This window comes from Pleurodeles waltl, chromosome 5, assembly GCF_031143425.1.
Source record: "Pleurodeles waltl isolate 20211129_DDA chromosome 5, aPleWal1.hap1.20221129, whole genome shotgun sequence".
Lineage (NCBI taxonomy): Eukaryota > Metazoa > Chordata > Amphibia > Caudata > Salamandridae > Pleurodeles > Pleurodeles waltl.
The window spans coordinates 1,586,254,181-1,586,268,028 of record NC_090444.1 but is presented as its reverse complement, the minus strand read 5'-3'; the positions used below and the strand labels follow the sequence as shown (position 1 = coordinate 1,586,268,028).

The 13,848-nt window shown below is 46.0% G+C and overlaps 1 protein-coding gene across 6 annotated transcripts in view; it reads left to right on the top strand.

Moving 5' to 3' along the window:
- KIDINS220 (kinase D interacting substrate 220) overlaps positions 1 to 13,848 on the top strand; it is a 987,486-nt gene that overhangs the window by 239,172 nt on the left and 734,466 nt on the right. For 3 of the 6 annotated variants that reach the window (XM_069235892.1, XM_069235890.1, XM_069235888.1), the window contains exons 4-6: positions 4,192 to 4,290; positions 6,929 to 7,027; positions 7,986 to 8,084. In XM_069235892.1, coding sequence (XP_069091993.1) covers positions 4,192 to 4,290; positions 6,929 to 7,027; positions 7,986 to 8,084 — 297 coding nt within the window. Of the gene's footprint in view, positions 1 to 4,191; positions 4,291 to 6,928; positions 7,028 to 7,982; positions 8,085 to 13,848 lie in introns of all 6 variants that reach the window. The other 3 variants (XM_069235891.1, XM_069235889.1, XM_069235887.1) reach the window with 1 other exon arrangement.

Genomic DNA, 13,848 nt, shown 5'->3' with positions numbered 1-13,848 from the left:
GTATTGGCTGGAACTGGCTTCAAGGCTGTTCCTGTCAATGTTGGGAAAGGTTAACAGACAGAGGTTCCATCAAACATGACGGCTAGCCGTAAAACTTTTCCAAACTTCTACATTTTTCAAAAGCTAACTCGCAGAGTGGGTTTTTGCTTTGAAAAATGTAAAAACTAATGGTCCCCATACCACATGAAGTTTCTCCCACGGTGTAGGGGGTAATTTTGGGGTCGAGTCTGCAGGCAGTGTGCATATGCTGTAGCTTGTCAATGGCCTATAGTATTTAAAAAAAAGCCCACCCATTACTTACCATTTGTTGGCATCCTTATCACTCTTCTTTGCTGCTTTCTGATTCTGCAGCACTTGCAAGGCACCACTTACTGCTTGACTTACTTGTGTTTGTGTGGAGCATGGTGAAGTACAGATTGATTTAACTTAATTAATGTCCATCGACTGCTCCTGCTCTTAACTGAGATATACATATCTTTTTTTGAAATTTTATACAGCATGAACTCGACCTGACTGGAAAGTATTGGTCGCTTTATATGAGCACCAGTTACATTGCACAAGTTCATTCATTTTTATCCCTAGAGCTTGTGATTTGCTCAGAATCACATGATGTTGAGGCGACGCTGCTTGGCTTTTTCAGCTGAAGCCCTCAATTGTTGAGCCATTAATGTACCACTGTGGATGGGCTTCAGGCAGTGGTGTTTCAGTTAGCAGCAATAAACCCGTTCTCTGTGGACTTTCACTGTTTCTGTTACAAATCCCGACATGGAAACTGCCTTGCACTGGTTGAAAAACAACAGGATTGCTGAAAGGCACCCTGTTGGGAGGACCAGCTGCATCGATGTGATCTGCCCATTTTATGCAGTAAACTCTTATCAAGAATGCGGCAAGTTTGCATGTTTCACAGTGACCGCTGCTGTCTTATAGTCTACCCCACTATGTTCCAGTCTACCCCAATCTACCTCAGTCTACCACACTCTGTTCCACTCCACTATACCCCGATTTGCCCAACTCCACTCTATACCAGTCTACCCCACACCAATCTAATTCAGGCTACCTCACTCAAATCTTCACTACAATCTACCCCACTCAGCACTGCCCTTCTCCACTCTACCCTAATCTATCCTACTCAACTCCGCTCCACTCCACCCCAGTTTACCCCAGTCCACTCTATACCAATCCACTCCACCCCAGTCTATTCTGTCCCAATCCACCTCATGCCAATCTACCTCACTCCTCCCCACCTAAATCTACCCTACTTTCAGTCTAACCCAGTCTACTTCACTTCAATATACCCTACTTCAGTAGTCACCACTACACGCCAGTCTACTCCACTGCAGCCCACTACACTCTCTCCAGTCTACCCCACCCTAATCTATCCCACTTTACCCCAATCTACCCCACTCCACCACAGTCTACTCCACTCCACCGTAGTCTACCCCATTGCAATCCATTCTACCCCACTCCAGTCTAACCCAATGTGCTTCATTCCATTGTACCCCACTCCAATCTGCTCCATTCCTGTGCACTATAATCTAACCCAGCCTACCCTCACTCCACTCCAATCTACCACACTCAAGTCCATGCACTCTACCACACTCAAGTCCATGCACTCAACCACACTCTATTCTATCCTGATTAACCCCACCCCACTCTTCCACCCTCTTCCCTACTGTACTGCACTCCAGCTCACCCCAATCTATCCCACTTTACCCTAATCTTCCTCACTGTACTTTACCCCACTCTACCCCACTGTATTCCAATCTACCCCACTCCACTTCACTCCAGTCTCTCCCACCCTACCCCACTCTACCCCAATCCACTCTTCCCTATGTACTCTACTCCAAGCTATCCCAGTCTACCCCACTCCACCTCATTCCACCCCACTCCACTCTACCCTAATTTACGCCACTCCACTCTACCCCCCTTTACTCTGCCCAATCTACCACAGTCCGCTCTAACCCAATCCACACCTCTCCACTCAACCCCAATGTGCTACTCTCCAGTCCACCCCTCTCAACTGTACTTTACTCTTCCCTACTCAACTCTTCCCCATTCTACCCCACTCCAATCTGCCTGACTCAACTCCAGTACAATCTACCCCAGTCGACCCCACTCCACTCCACAGTACCTCACTCCACTACATGCTACCCCATTTCACTCTACCCCACTCCACTCTACCCCACTCCTATCTACCCCACTCCAATTGACCATACTCCAATCCACCCACCCATCCACACTACTTTACTGCAGTCTAGCCCACTCCAGCCTACCCTACCCCAATCCATCCCAATTTACCCAATCCATTCTACCCCAGTGTACCTCATTCCACTCTGTGCCAAATTAACCCTGCTCCAATCTACCCCCTTCTAATCCAACCTCCCAATGTATCCCACTCCATGTCACTGCAGTCTACTCCAATCTATCCCACCCCACTCTCATCCAGTCTGCCCATTCCACAAGACTGCAATCTACCCCACTCTACCCCAAAACACCCCACTCCCTTCTACCACAACTTACCCTACTCCAATTTAACCCAATCAACCCCACTCCAATCTACCCCACTCCAATCTACCCACTCCACTCTACTATATACCGCAATCTACCTCAATCTACACCACTCTACCCCACCCTACCCTAATCTACCCCACTCCACTCCACCCCAGTCTACCCCACTCTTTTACGATCTACCGGTCTCCACACTACCCCTGTCTACCCCACCCTGCTCTACCCCACTCCACTCTACCGCACTCCACTCTACCGCACTCCATCCCACTCCACTATACCACAGTCTACCCCAACCTACCCCACTTCACTAGTCTACCCCAAAGTACCTCAGTCTACCCCACTCCACACCAAACCAATCTACCCCCTCCAATCTACCCCATTCCAATCTGCCTGACTCCAGTCTACCTCAGTCTACTCCACTTCAGTCTACCCCACAATACCCCACCCACTGCACCTCACCCTTCTTTAACCTACTTGACCAAACCCAACCCCACTCCATGCCACTAACTTTTAGCCATGCTGAACAGCAGCCACACTGGTGTACAACTTGGCTAAAACACATTACCAAAGCCAATAGTTCTCACATGGGTGCGACCTATTGGCTTTGCCAGTGCTTTTTTGTATTATTATTATTATTATTTTTTTACTTTACCTCACCACTAGTGGCAATGGTGTGCAGCAAAAAACGCAAAAGTGATCCGACTACCCACTCAAAATTGGGCAGATGGTCGGATGGCTCACCTCCAACTGTCCGTACTGATTTGGGTCCCTGGAGTAGTGTGTAGGAAGTGGAGTCGGAGTAGGCTTTCATCAGTCTACGAACTGTTAGTCTGTCCAGCCCTAAATCGAGGGGTGGGGTGGATTGAAAGTTTGGCAGAGAGGGCACTGTGTACCCGGTACTCCGTTGCTGTTTCGCTGAAGTGCCCTCACAGCTTAGCTCTTCATTGGGCCATAGTCTTTAAAATTAGACTTTTCGGTGGGCTTGCCTGACTGTCAACCACAGTGAGAGAAACATACCCAGGGCTGATGTTCGTCCCTACACCAGGTCTCATCCTGAGACGCTATTAAGATCTAAAACTCCTCTTAGTTCCGACCAGCAGTGACACTGTTTGGGTTTATCAGATTATTTTACACAGAGTGAGAAGCCATGAAAGCGCTCGTCCTCTCGACCTCCAGCTCCTTGGTATTGGTATTTTCCTCTGATTACATTTGGGGTTACTTTATTCCACATTTATCGACATCTGGTGTGCAATAATAGGTTGCTGTCAAAATGCATGTTTTTGAACACGTTTTAAAACCACTAAACTAAATAGGTTTGTGTAAAATCACTCCTCTGCTGTTCCCCGGCACACTCCGTCCTTCCATTGGTTTTTTGTACGTGATTACTGCGAAAGCTTTTGTTGAAAAGGCTGAGAGCGTAGTGGAGAAAAGCACCACTGCATCGCAAGCTGTGGCCAGATCCTTGTATCATATAATTTCAGTGTCAGTGCGTACTGTCATTAGTGTAAGCAGCAGGCTCTGCCTCGCGCTGCTCCCGACGAGTCGTACTGTCTCGTGCTTGGGACATTCCGGCCCGATGACCACCTGGTATGACCAGTTGGTATGTGCACGGCGACTTTTTGTGTCCAGCCTTATTACCTGCTGGGCTTTTCGTGATTTTATTGTGTCGTTTCTCTTCCTTAGGATAACTGGACATCTCTCATTTGTGCGGCGAAGGAGGGCCACGTGGAAGTCATACGAGAGCTGCTTGAGTGGAATGTTAACCTGGAGCACCGGGACATGGTACAGTGTTGATTTGGTTTTATATGGTTAATTCCCTTTAATATTTAGCGATTGATAACCGTTTCTTTTCAGCGGTCTACGCCGTGCTAACGTTCACCTAGTGCTTCTAGAACTTGCCTGGAAGAGAACTGGTGTGGTTACCTTTTTTATTTACAGTGTGCATTTCAAAGGTTTTTGTTCAGCGGCTTAACTCTTTACTTTTCCGTCTACCGAATATGTGTAGTTTTTCCCCTCTACTTCAGTTTACCTGCTTTAATTATACCGCTCTCTGTAAGGGTAGGTGTATGCATGTTTACGCTGTTCGGTTCTTGTGCTAAAGTCGAGTGTAAATGCTGGTGTATAATTTTGACATGCAACTGCAGTTTGTGTTCTACGAGGTATTAACATAATTAAGCCCTAGTCATGGTGTATTTACTAGGATGTGGATGAGATTTTTTTGAATTTCTTTATTTTCAGTTGTTTACTTTGGATTGGAAGTAATATTACTATTTTTAGGTGGCATAATATCGTAAAATAGCTTGTTTCGCTATTGTGACACTCCTGTTACAACAGAATAGCAGAAACCACATATGAAGAGGCTGTTCACAGCAGCAACGTGTTTTTTTTAGCTTGGAATGTATGTGTTTTTTATGTCTTTATTGGCATTTGGTTATAGACAACCGCACTACAACGTCAACAAATAGGGGGAAGGCGGAATGGCAGACACAAAACGATTACAAGTACAGTGATGTCACACTTACCCATCAATGTAGAACCCCAAATATAACAATTCTGACATAACATTTCCCATGTTGAATGCCCTCTTTAGTCGGACCATCAATCAGTGAGTGAGGCAGGTGATGACAGGACTCCCAGCTTCCTTTTCTGTATGTGTGCTTTTTAACACGACACCCCCTGCAAGCAGATAGTGTGTGTATTTTAATAAAGGTGGGTCTCAAGTTGAAAAGAGATTTTTTTTTAGGGGGGCAACACTATATACAGTATGGTCTGATACTGCACATTATTGTGGACGTCTTTTGTCCAGTGTGTGGTTTTGTATAACTCTGTGGTTCAAAGTTATAACGCTGGGTAGTCCCATTCAGTAGTAGTTGATACCACAGCCCCACCCGTAGCCCACACCAATATGACCTGTGTACGTTGGTGCGAATCCAAAGACAGGATCCTCTACATTGCCTCGGAAATAGAATGTTTTGCCTTTATGCCCCGCAACTCAAACTGCTTAATGGGAAGGACCCTGGGGAGCTCGTGCTTCATCGTGCAGTGCTAAACCTGGCCCTGTGCAGGAGCGAGGGGGGGTGTGATGATAACACAACTGCTCAGAGAGGGTAGTACAGTGATCCTGGAGGAAACGCAAAGATTGGCTGTGCCAAGACTTATAGAAAAGTTATAGTCGGAACTGGCTGTGTAGCACCCAGCGCTGCAGTCTGTGAAGCTACCATGCTGGTTCTGAGCTGTAGACTGTTTTAAAAACGAAACTGCCTAAGGGACACCTTTAGAAAAGTGTTTTTGTTATTGCTCAGAGAATGGAATTTGTAGTCTGAATTTGCAACCCTGGTTTTAAGAATCTCAGACGATTTGCAAAGGATCCAACTGCACACTGCAATTACTGCTGGGAAAAATGGTGGAACGTGCACTGTAATCATTTTTGGGGACTGCCAGGAGCAGGCGAGCGGTGAGGAGCATTGTCAGTGACCTTACAAAATGTTTGAAACATCCACAAAGTCGAATCTTTTTGTGCCTTCATACACATTAGTAGGACAAATAAAACTCCGGAGACACACACAGCGTGCATGCGTTAGGTATTTCCAGGGGTGTGTGGGCATGGAACATCAACATACTGCATCAGGGTGTAGTGAACGTAGATCTCCACCTGCACCATATTGTCGGAGTTGAGGAACATAAAAAAAGTTCAATCCAACAGTGCAGATCTCTGCCACACTTTACTTATAGTTATTGTCTGCTCCGACCTTCCTGTGAATAAAGAATGGAAGAGGAGAAATACACATTGAAATATTCGACTTGTATATATTTTCATGTGCACGCTTGAGGAATTTTTGTAATGGACTGAAAGTGAAGAAGCTACTCCGATAGTACGGTGATACCTATATTATGCAGATTTCTGACATTACAACACATCTCTGTGAATCATCTTGGTCTTCCCTTTGCGTTCCTACGAAGTATCACTTTGTCTTCGGGCTACTTTGAGGAGAACAGCTTTTAATATTGCTGGTTCCTTATCTCTGTAATGTCTGTGATGCAAGATCATGTCCAATTCATTAATGGAAAATGGAAGGTTCCTACATGTACGTATTATGTAGTATTAATGTCTGATCTATGTCTAGAACTGGTGCTTTGTTTGGGGCTTTAGTGATACTGAACTCTGCATACCAGCTTATTTCAACACTAGGCCTTCAGTTTAAAAGGGCTATGAGGACACACTACACAGAATCACTAGGTTTCCACCCCAGACATTATCAATCCCTTTACTGCCTTTGCCTTCTTTGCTTGGTCTTTTATTTGGAGGATGGCATTTTAGACATGAGAATTGTATTTACTTGTGAATGACTTGATAACTTGAATGTTACTCATGTTTTAACACACTTTTTCTTAAAACCGTTTTGGTCCCTTCTTTCAACAGGGAGGTTGGACAGCTCTTATGTGGGCGGCATATAAAGGACATACTGAAATCGTGCAGATGCTTCTTGAAAAAGGAGCAAATCCACACATTACTGGTTTGGTAAGTTGGGAAAGCATTACTGCAAATGGCTAAATATGTATTTGAAAGTTAAAGAATTTGTTTTTTATGTAACTAGAAGCAGCTAAATGCGCCTTTTTGAAACAACAGCAGGTATGGATTCTGGATCTAAGCAAGTCTTTTTTTGTGTCTGTCTTGTAAGACCCGTGACCTATTTGATGAGTAATTCAGGTCACTTGTTGGAGACAAGCTTCATCTTGAGTTTTTGCCGGGCTGTTCACGGCAGTGCAGAGCCCGCTATTGCTTTTCTAACCCCTGTGGTGTCCCAGTAGGGCAGGGGCACTTTTTTGTCTTGCGTTAGCCAAGACCATGGAATTTTACTGAAATATATATTTTACTTGCTTATAAGGGCTTTCAACCAGCCCTGTTCATCTGTTTGTCTGCTGTTGTGAACGACATGGAGCTGCATTGGGCGTCAATATTTTCAAATTTAAGATTAAAAAAAAAGTGAAAGGACACTGTTCCTATTGACTTATCCTGGTAAATAATCAAAAAAGCACAGCTAATTTATGACAGATATGAACTACTGTAATCCCAGCATGCACCACTTCAGCATTTACTCTCTCAATTCATTTTGACTAGTGTCGATAGTAGTAAAACCTGAACTCTGCACCCAGAGCTTTATCGGGGCGAGGGTGGATTGTTTGTGAAGTTAATGATGGCACACAAAATAGAGAACTGGTGTTGCAGGCAAGTATCATTTTATTCTCTACCATAGGGGTGTTGTTCTCTGAAAACTGATTGTTTTATTAAGGTTTGTGTATGTTCCTATCATGCAACTTGAACATTCAGATATGAGCACTGCGTTGGTGCAACAGCAGTTTGTTCACTAAAAGGTGATTATTCTCCTCAACAAAAAGATTATTTGACATATTTTATACATCTTCTTTTAAATGTATGTGAGTCTTTGATTTCCATTTCTTGTCCTTCTCTCAAGCAGTACAGCGTGTACCCCATCATTTGGGCAGCAGGAAGAGGCCACTCTGATATAGTACAACTGCTACTGAATCATGGGGCTAAAGTCAATTGTTCTGACAAAGTAAGTTGGCAAAGCATACATTTCATTTCCTACATAGCAGTACCTTATTGTATGTAACTCAGTCCTTTGTGTTTTTGTAAGTTTGTGGTTATCAGCCAAAATAGGCAGTGCAGTTAAACTGGCGAACCTTGATGAAGGTTTAGACTGGCATATATTTAACACAAGAGATATGAAAAATAATGACCTTGTGAAGAGAGAAACACGCTTAATATGAGTTGCACGCGTATTCTAACCCCTTAATGGATAATTTTCCTCTTCAATATCAATCTGTGGTCGTAGGGATAGTGTTGTGAAAACATAACCCAAACACGTTGGGAAGCCAAACGTCTAAGGTGTTTAAGGCAAACATAGTGAGCAGCACAGCAAATAATCAAGACCCAATTGCCATTTCAGCGACCTGAACTCTCTCCCAAGAAAGTCAGTTGGAGCATATAATGCTAAAATGCATGCAAAATTGAACGGCGTGTGTACATTTTCTCTCTATACAACTCTATAGAGCTTAAAGGCATGACAGAAACTTAGTAGTTTCAGTAAAGCTTAATTACAGGGAAAGTATGAAACATCCTAGAAACAGAGATGCAATATATTAAAACACTGCTGACTACATTATTTTCTTAAAATCGTGCTTCTGGTTGACAACATCAAAAGCAATGCTATGTAAAGTAAACTACAAGATGCAGAAAACTTGCAAATGTACTTCCTCAGTAAAATAGCTGCAAGGCCTACTACAGCAATAACATTTAGCAGAGATATTAAGGCTAAAGGTGACCTCAAACTAATATGAAAACAACATTACATTGTTGTTTGAGGTTTTCGAATTTTTATATTACAATGACATGTTGGAAGTGTAGTTACACAGTATGCAGTGGACATAATAATACCATGATTTTAGCAATTAAATGCAGTTGTCATTTAGCAGCAATAATAATGGTGATTTACTCTGGTAAATACTGATCAGCAGGATATTATGTAGTACATAGTACTAGAGGTTAGTTCCAAAAACAAAATGTGTTCGCATTGCATATATTCCCCCATAGTAAATGAGATGTCTATATGGCTACCCATTAAGCAACGAGTAATCAACATTAGAAACAGAATCATACATTTTTCTAAACTACCATTAATAAAACCCCAAACAAAACATCTCAACAGGCACCACTATGTTTCTGCTTGCCACTGTTCCCACCTATTGTCATATCTGGCAGTTTGTATGCAACATGGATACTGCTGATGTGATCTAGGTAATATGTGGAGGGGCACCCAAGTGGGTATAGTACTTCATCTCAGCTTGCAACTACTGCTTGTGCTTCTGGGGCCTCCATCATTGCGTTAAGGCTACCATTTTCATCAGTGGAATGGGGTGATTACATACCATGTAAAATACTGTCCCAGTAAGTAGCTATGGGGTATTTCCTCAAACCAAGCATGTCTTCCCTATGTAGGGATACGCTTTCCGCCTGCGCCCAGGTAATCACTGAGTGCTCCCAAGCTGTTAATGACAGTGGTTCTGGGGATTTCAATCTGCGAGTAATGAGTTGTTTAGCTACTATGAAGCCTAAATTTAGGAAGCAGGAGGTCGATCTATTCTTCTTTCTACGGAATAATCCCAGGATACATAGTTCCCATTTATGTAGCTCTGGGACGGTCAGTGCAGGCAGATAATCTGGAAGTGATGCTGGTCCAATATGTGTGTAAGTAGGGGCAAGACGGGAGCATGTGAAGTCAGTATCCACATAAGTGCAATGCGGGCAAGCCGTGTCCACTCTATGATAAAATCTGTTAATGTTTGCTGGTTTGAGATAAGCCTGGTGTGTTATGAACAGCTGAACAAGCCTGAAGTGAGCATTATGCTGCACATGTTGTGGGCCTTCAAGTAGGTCAGCCCATTCCTTTTCAGAGCAAGGGCATAATAAATCTGCTTGCCAGCACTGTTGTAAAGTAAGGAGATACTGGGTAGTGTGGGAGTGGAGTGAATCAGCAAGCCAACTGATCAAGCATTTGCCCCTGCCTAATACATGCAGGTATTGGATTGTAATATGTATATGTGGTTCCGTGTTCCCCCCCCCAGTGATATCCCAATGTGGCAAGTAATGAGATGCAAAGTAAAAATTGTCCAGGAGGTAGACCATCCTCCTCCATTAATGTTTCATACTGCAAGAGTGCACCATCTCTATTTAGGTCCCTTAGCGTGTGAATACCTGCTGCATGCCATGTTGACAGTTAATTTATAGTCATGGGTCCCCCCCAGGCCTTGCGTACCCAGCAGCACCAGTCCTAATGCACAGTAGATCACATGTTTAGCGATTCACAACCCCCAGCAGCAAAGAAGCAGGGGTCAATGCTTTTGTACACGGATGGAACAAAAGAAAAATGATTGGTAGTGTCCAGCTGGGGTAGGATGTGGCTATGTCTGATAGGTGCAATCCTGCCATCCACTTTGCTATCCACTGAATATGAGCGGCAAGATAGTACTGCCCGAAATGTGGAGTGGCCAACCACCCCCTTGTCTGGGGGTGCACATAGTTTCAGTAATGATAGCCTGCATCTCGACTTGCACCAAATGAATAGGCGGATCTGTTTTCTAAAATGTACTAAAGAAGACACCAGGGATGCACACTGGAAGATGAGTGAAGTTGTACAAAAGGCAGGGCAGAACCACCAGTTTCAGCAGCACCACTCTACCTGCCACCCTCAGTGGCAACATATTCCAAAAGGCCATCTGAGCTGTTGTAGATGTTACCGCCCTAGTAATATTGCCCTCAAACAGGTCTGACATAGCATGATGAACCCCACACTCCCAGATATCTAAATGTGTGTTGCTGCCAGTCCAATCTTGTACCGTCCAGAGTAAAGCTGGGATCAGGTACATCTGATTGAAAGGGAAACAGATGGCTTTCGCCCAATTTACATGCAACTGTAGGAACGTAACCTCTTTCTTGGCATGGTTACCCCCTTTGTCTGCTTGATGTCAGTGTGTTTGACTGTGTTCACAGGGATCCTGCTATCCAGGACCCCAGTGATTATTTTCTTTCTCTCGCTCTCGCTCTCTCTCTCTCTCTCTCTCTCTCTCTCTCTCTCTCTCTCTCTCTCTCTCTCTCTCTCTCTCTCTCTCTCTCTCTCTCTCTCTCTCTCTCTCTCTCTCTCTCTCTCTCTCTCTCTCTCTCTCTCTCTCTCTCTCTCTCTCTCTTTTTCTCCCTCCCAAAGTCTGTATTTCATCCCACATTTGGCATACTGTTGCCCACGTATATGTTACCGAGGTACTCAGGGCATTGGGGTACCAGGGGATCCCTATGGACTTCAGCATGTATTATGCCACCCATAGGGAGCCTATGCAAACTGTTTAGCAGGCCTGCCTTTGCAGCCTGCGTGAAAGGGTGCATGCGCCCTTTCACCCCCAGGCCACTGTAAGTCACCCCTATAGCAGGTCCTCCTAGCCCAGAGGGCAGGATGCAAGTACCTGTGTGTGAGGGCACCCCTGCACTAGCAGAGGTGCCCCCATGAACTCCAGCTCCATTTTCCTGGACATCGTGAGTGCGGGGACACCATTTTATGCAGGCACTGGACATAGGTCACTACCTATGTCCAGCTACATAATAGTAACTCCGAACCTAGGCATGTTTGGTAGCAAACATGTCAGAATCATACCCCAATACTGTTACAAGTATTGGAAGTATGATTCCATGCACTCTGGGGGCTCCTTAGAGGACACCCAGCATTGCTACCACCAGTCTTAGTGTTTTCCGGGCAGCCCAAGCTGCTGCCACCCCTCAGACAGGTTTCTGCCCTCCTGCTGCTTGGGTGCATGCGCCCTTTCACCCCCAGGTCACTGCTCCAGGTCACTGTAATTCACCCCTATAGCAGGTCCTCCTAGCCCAGAGGGCAGGATGCAAGTACCTGTGTGTGAGGGCACCCCTGCACTAGCAGAGGTGCCCCCATGAACTCCAGCTCCATTTTCCTGGACTTCGTGAGTGCGGGGACACCATTTTATGCAGGCACTGGACATAGGTCACTACCTATGTCCAGCTACATAATAGTAACTCCGAACCTAGGCATGTTTGGTAGCAAACATGTCAGAATCATACCCCAATACTGTTACAAGTATTGGAAGTATGATTCCATGCACTCTAGGGGCTCCTTAGAGGACACCCAGCATTGCTACCACCAGTCTTACAGGGTTTTCCGGGCAGCCCAAGCTGCTGCCACTCCTCAGACAGGTTTCTGCCACCCTGCTGCTTGATCTGTTCAAGCCCAGGAAGGCAGAACAAGGATTTCCTTTGGAAATAGGTTTGACTGGCTTGGGAGTGGTAGCCTCCCCAAGCCACTGGTTTTGCTTAGAAGGGCACATTTGGTGCCCTCTGTGCATAAACCAGTCCACACCCATCCAGGGACCCCCCAGTCCCTGCTTTGACATGAAACTGGCCAATGGAAAGGGAAGTGACCAAGTCCCTGCCCATCACCACCCCAGGGTTGGTGCCCAGAGCTCCTCCAGAGGGTTCCTGGGTTCTGCCATCTTGATTCCAAGGTTGGCAGGGATCTCTGGGAGCATCTGAATGGTCAGACCAGACAGGTGACGTCAAAGCCCCTTCCTGATAGATGCTTACCTAGTTAGGTGACCAGTACCCCCTTCAGGGCTATTTAGGGTCTTAGCCCTCTGGCCTGGGTCCTCCGATTCGGCTTGCAAGATTCCATCAGGACTCCTCTGCAACCTCCACTTCGACCTCTGGCCACTGGAACTGCAACTGGACCTCTCACGAACCGACAAAGCTGCAGATCTACAGGGAAGACTCTTCTGCAACATCGTTTCCAAGACTCCTTCCAGCTCTGCAACATTTCCCCGGCCGTGAATCCTCAGAAGACAGCAACTCTTCAGCCTGCACGGGAAGGAAGAAGGAATCTCCCTTGGAGCGAAGGAGCCACTCCCCTGTATTCGCGGGCACCTGCAGCAATGACGACCGGCTGCATGGATCCCCTCTCCTGCTGAGCTGCGTGGATCCTGCATCATGGGTAGTGGTCTGGAGTGATCCCCTTGGTCCTCTTTACCAGCTGTTCAACTTGGGTTCAGGTAAGCCTTTGCCTTCCCACGCAGGATAGTACCTTTGCACTGCACCTCTTGCAGCTGCCAAGGCTTGTTTGCATCTCCTTGCATCTCCTCCAAGGGATCTTCAGGTGACATGCAGCTCCAGCCCACGGCACTCCTTCCTGTGAAGCACAGTCCTCTGTGTGGTTCTCCTGCGGCATAGGATCCTCTTTTGTAGTGCTGCATGGGCTCCTTCCTGCATCTTCTGTGTCTTCGTCCTGCGGGGGACCCCTGTGACTTCTGTGGGCTCTCGTGATCACTGTGGGTCCCCTGTGACTCCCCCTCCTGTGTTGAGTCCTCCTGCACCTTCCTGGTCCCCGGCAGCTCCACTTTCCTTCATCCGCAAAGACTGCCTTTGCCAAGGCTTGTTGGAGGAATCTGGACACGCAACCCAGTCTGCAATATTCTACCAGGCGTGGAACGTCACCTACATTCCCTAAGAACTCGACTTCGTCCTCAGGGGTGCAGTGCTGACCATCCTGTGTTCACCGGTAAACAACTCCTGTATCTTCAATGTGGTGGGTAGGGGCTCCAGCCCTCACTGGAGTCTGTTATGCCTTCTGGACTTGGTCCCCTCTCTCCACAGGTCTTCCTTCACCGGAAACCACCGCTCGGGGTCTTGCAGTCTCTTCTGGGTCTTGCATTCCCTTTTCTTCTTTGTGGGTAGTTTGGGGAAAATCCACTGGT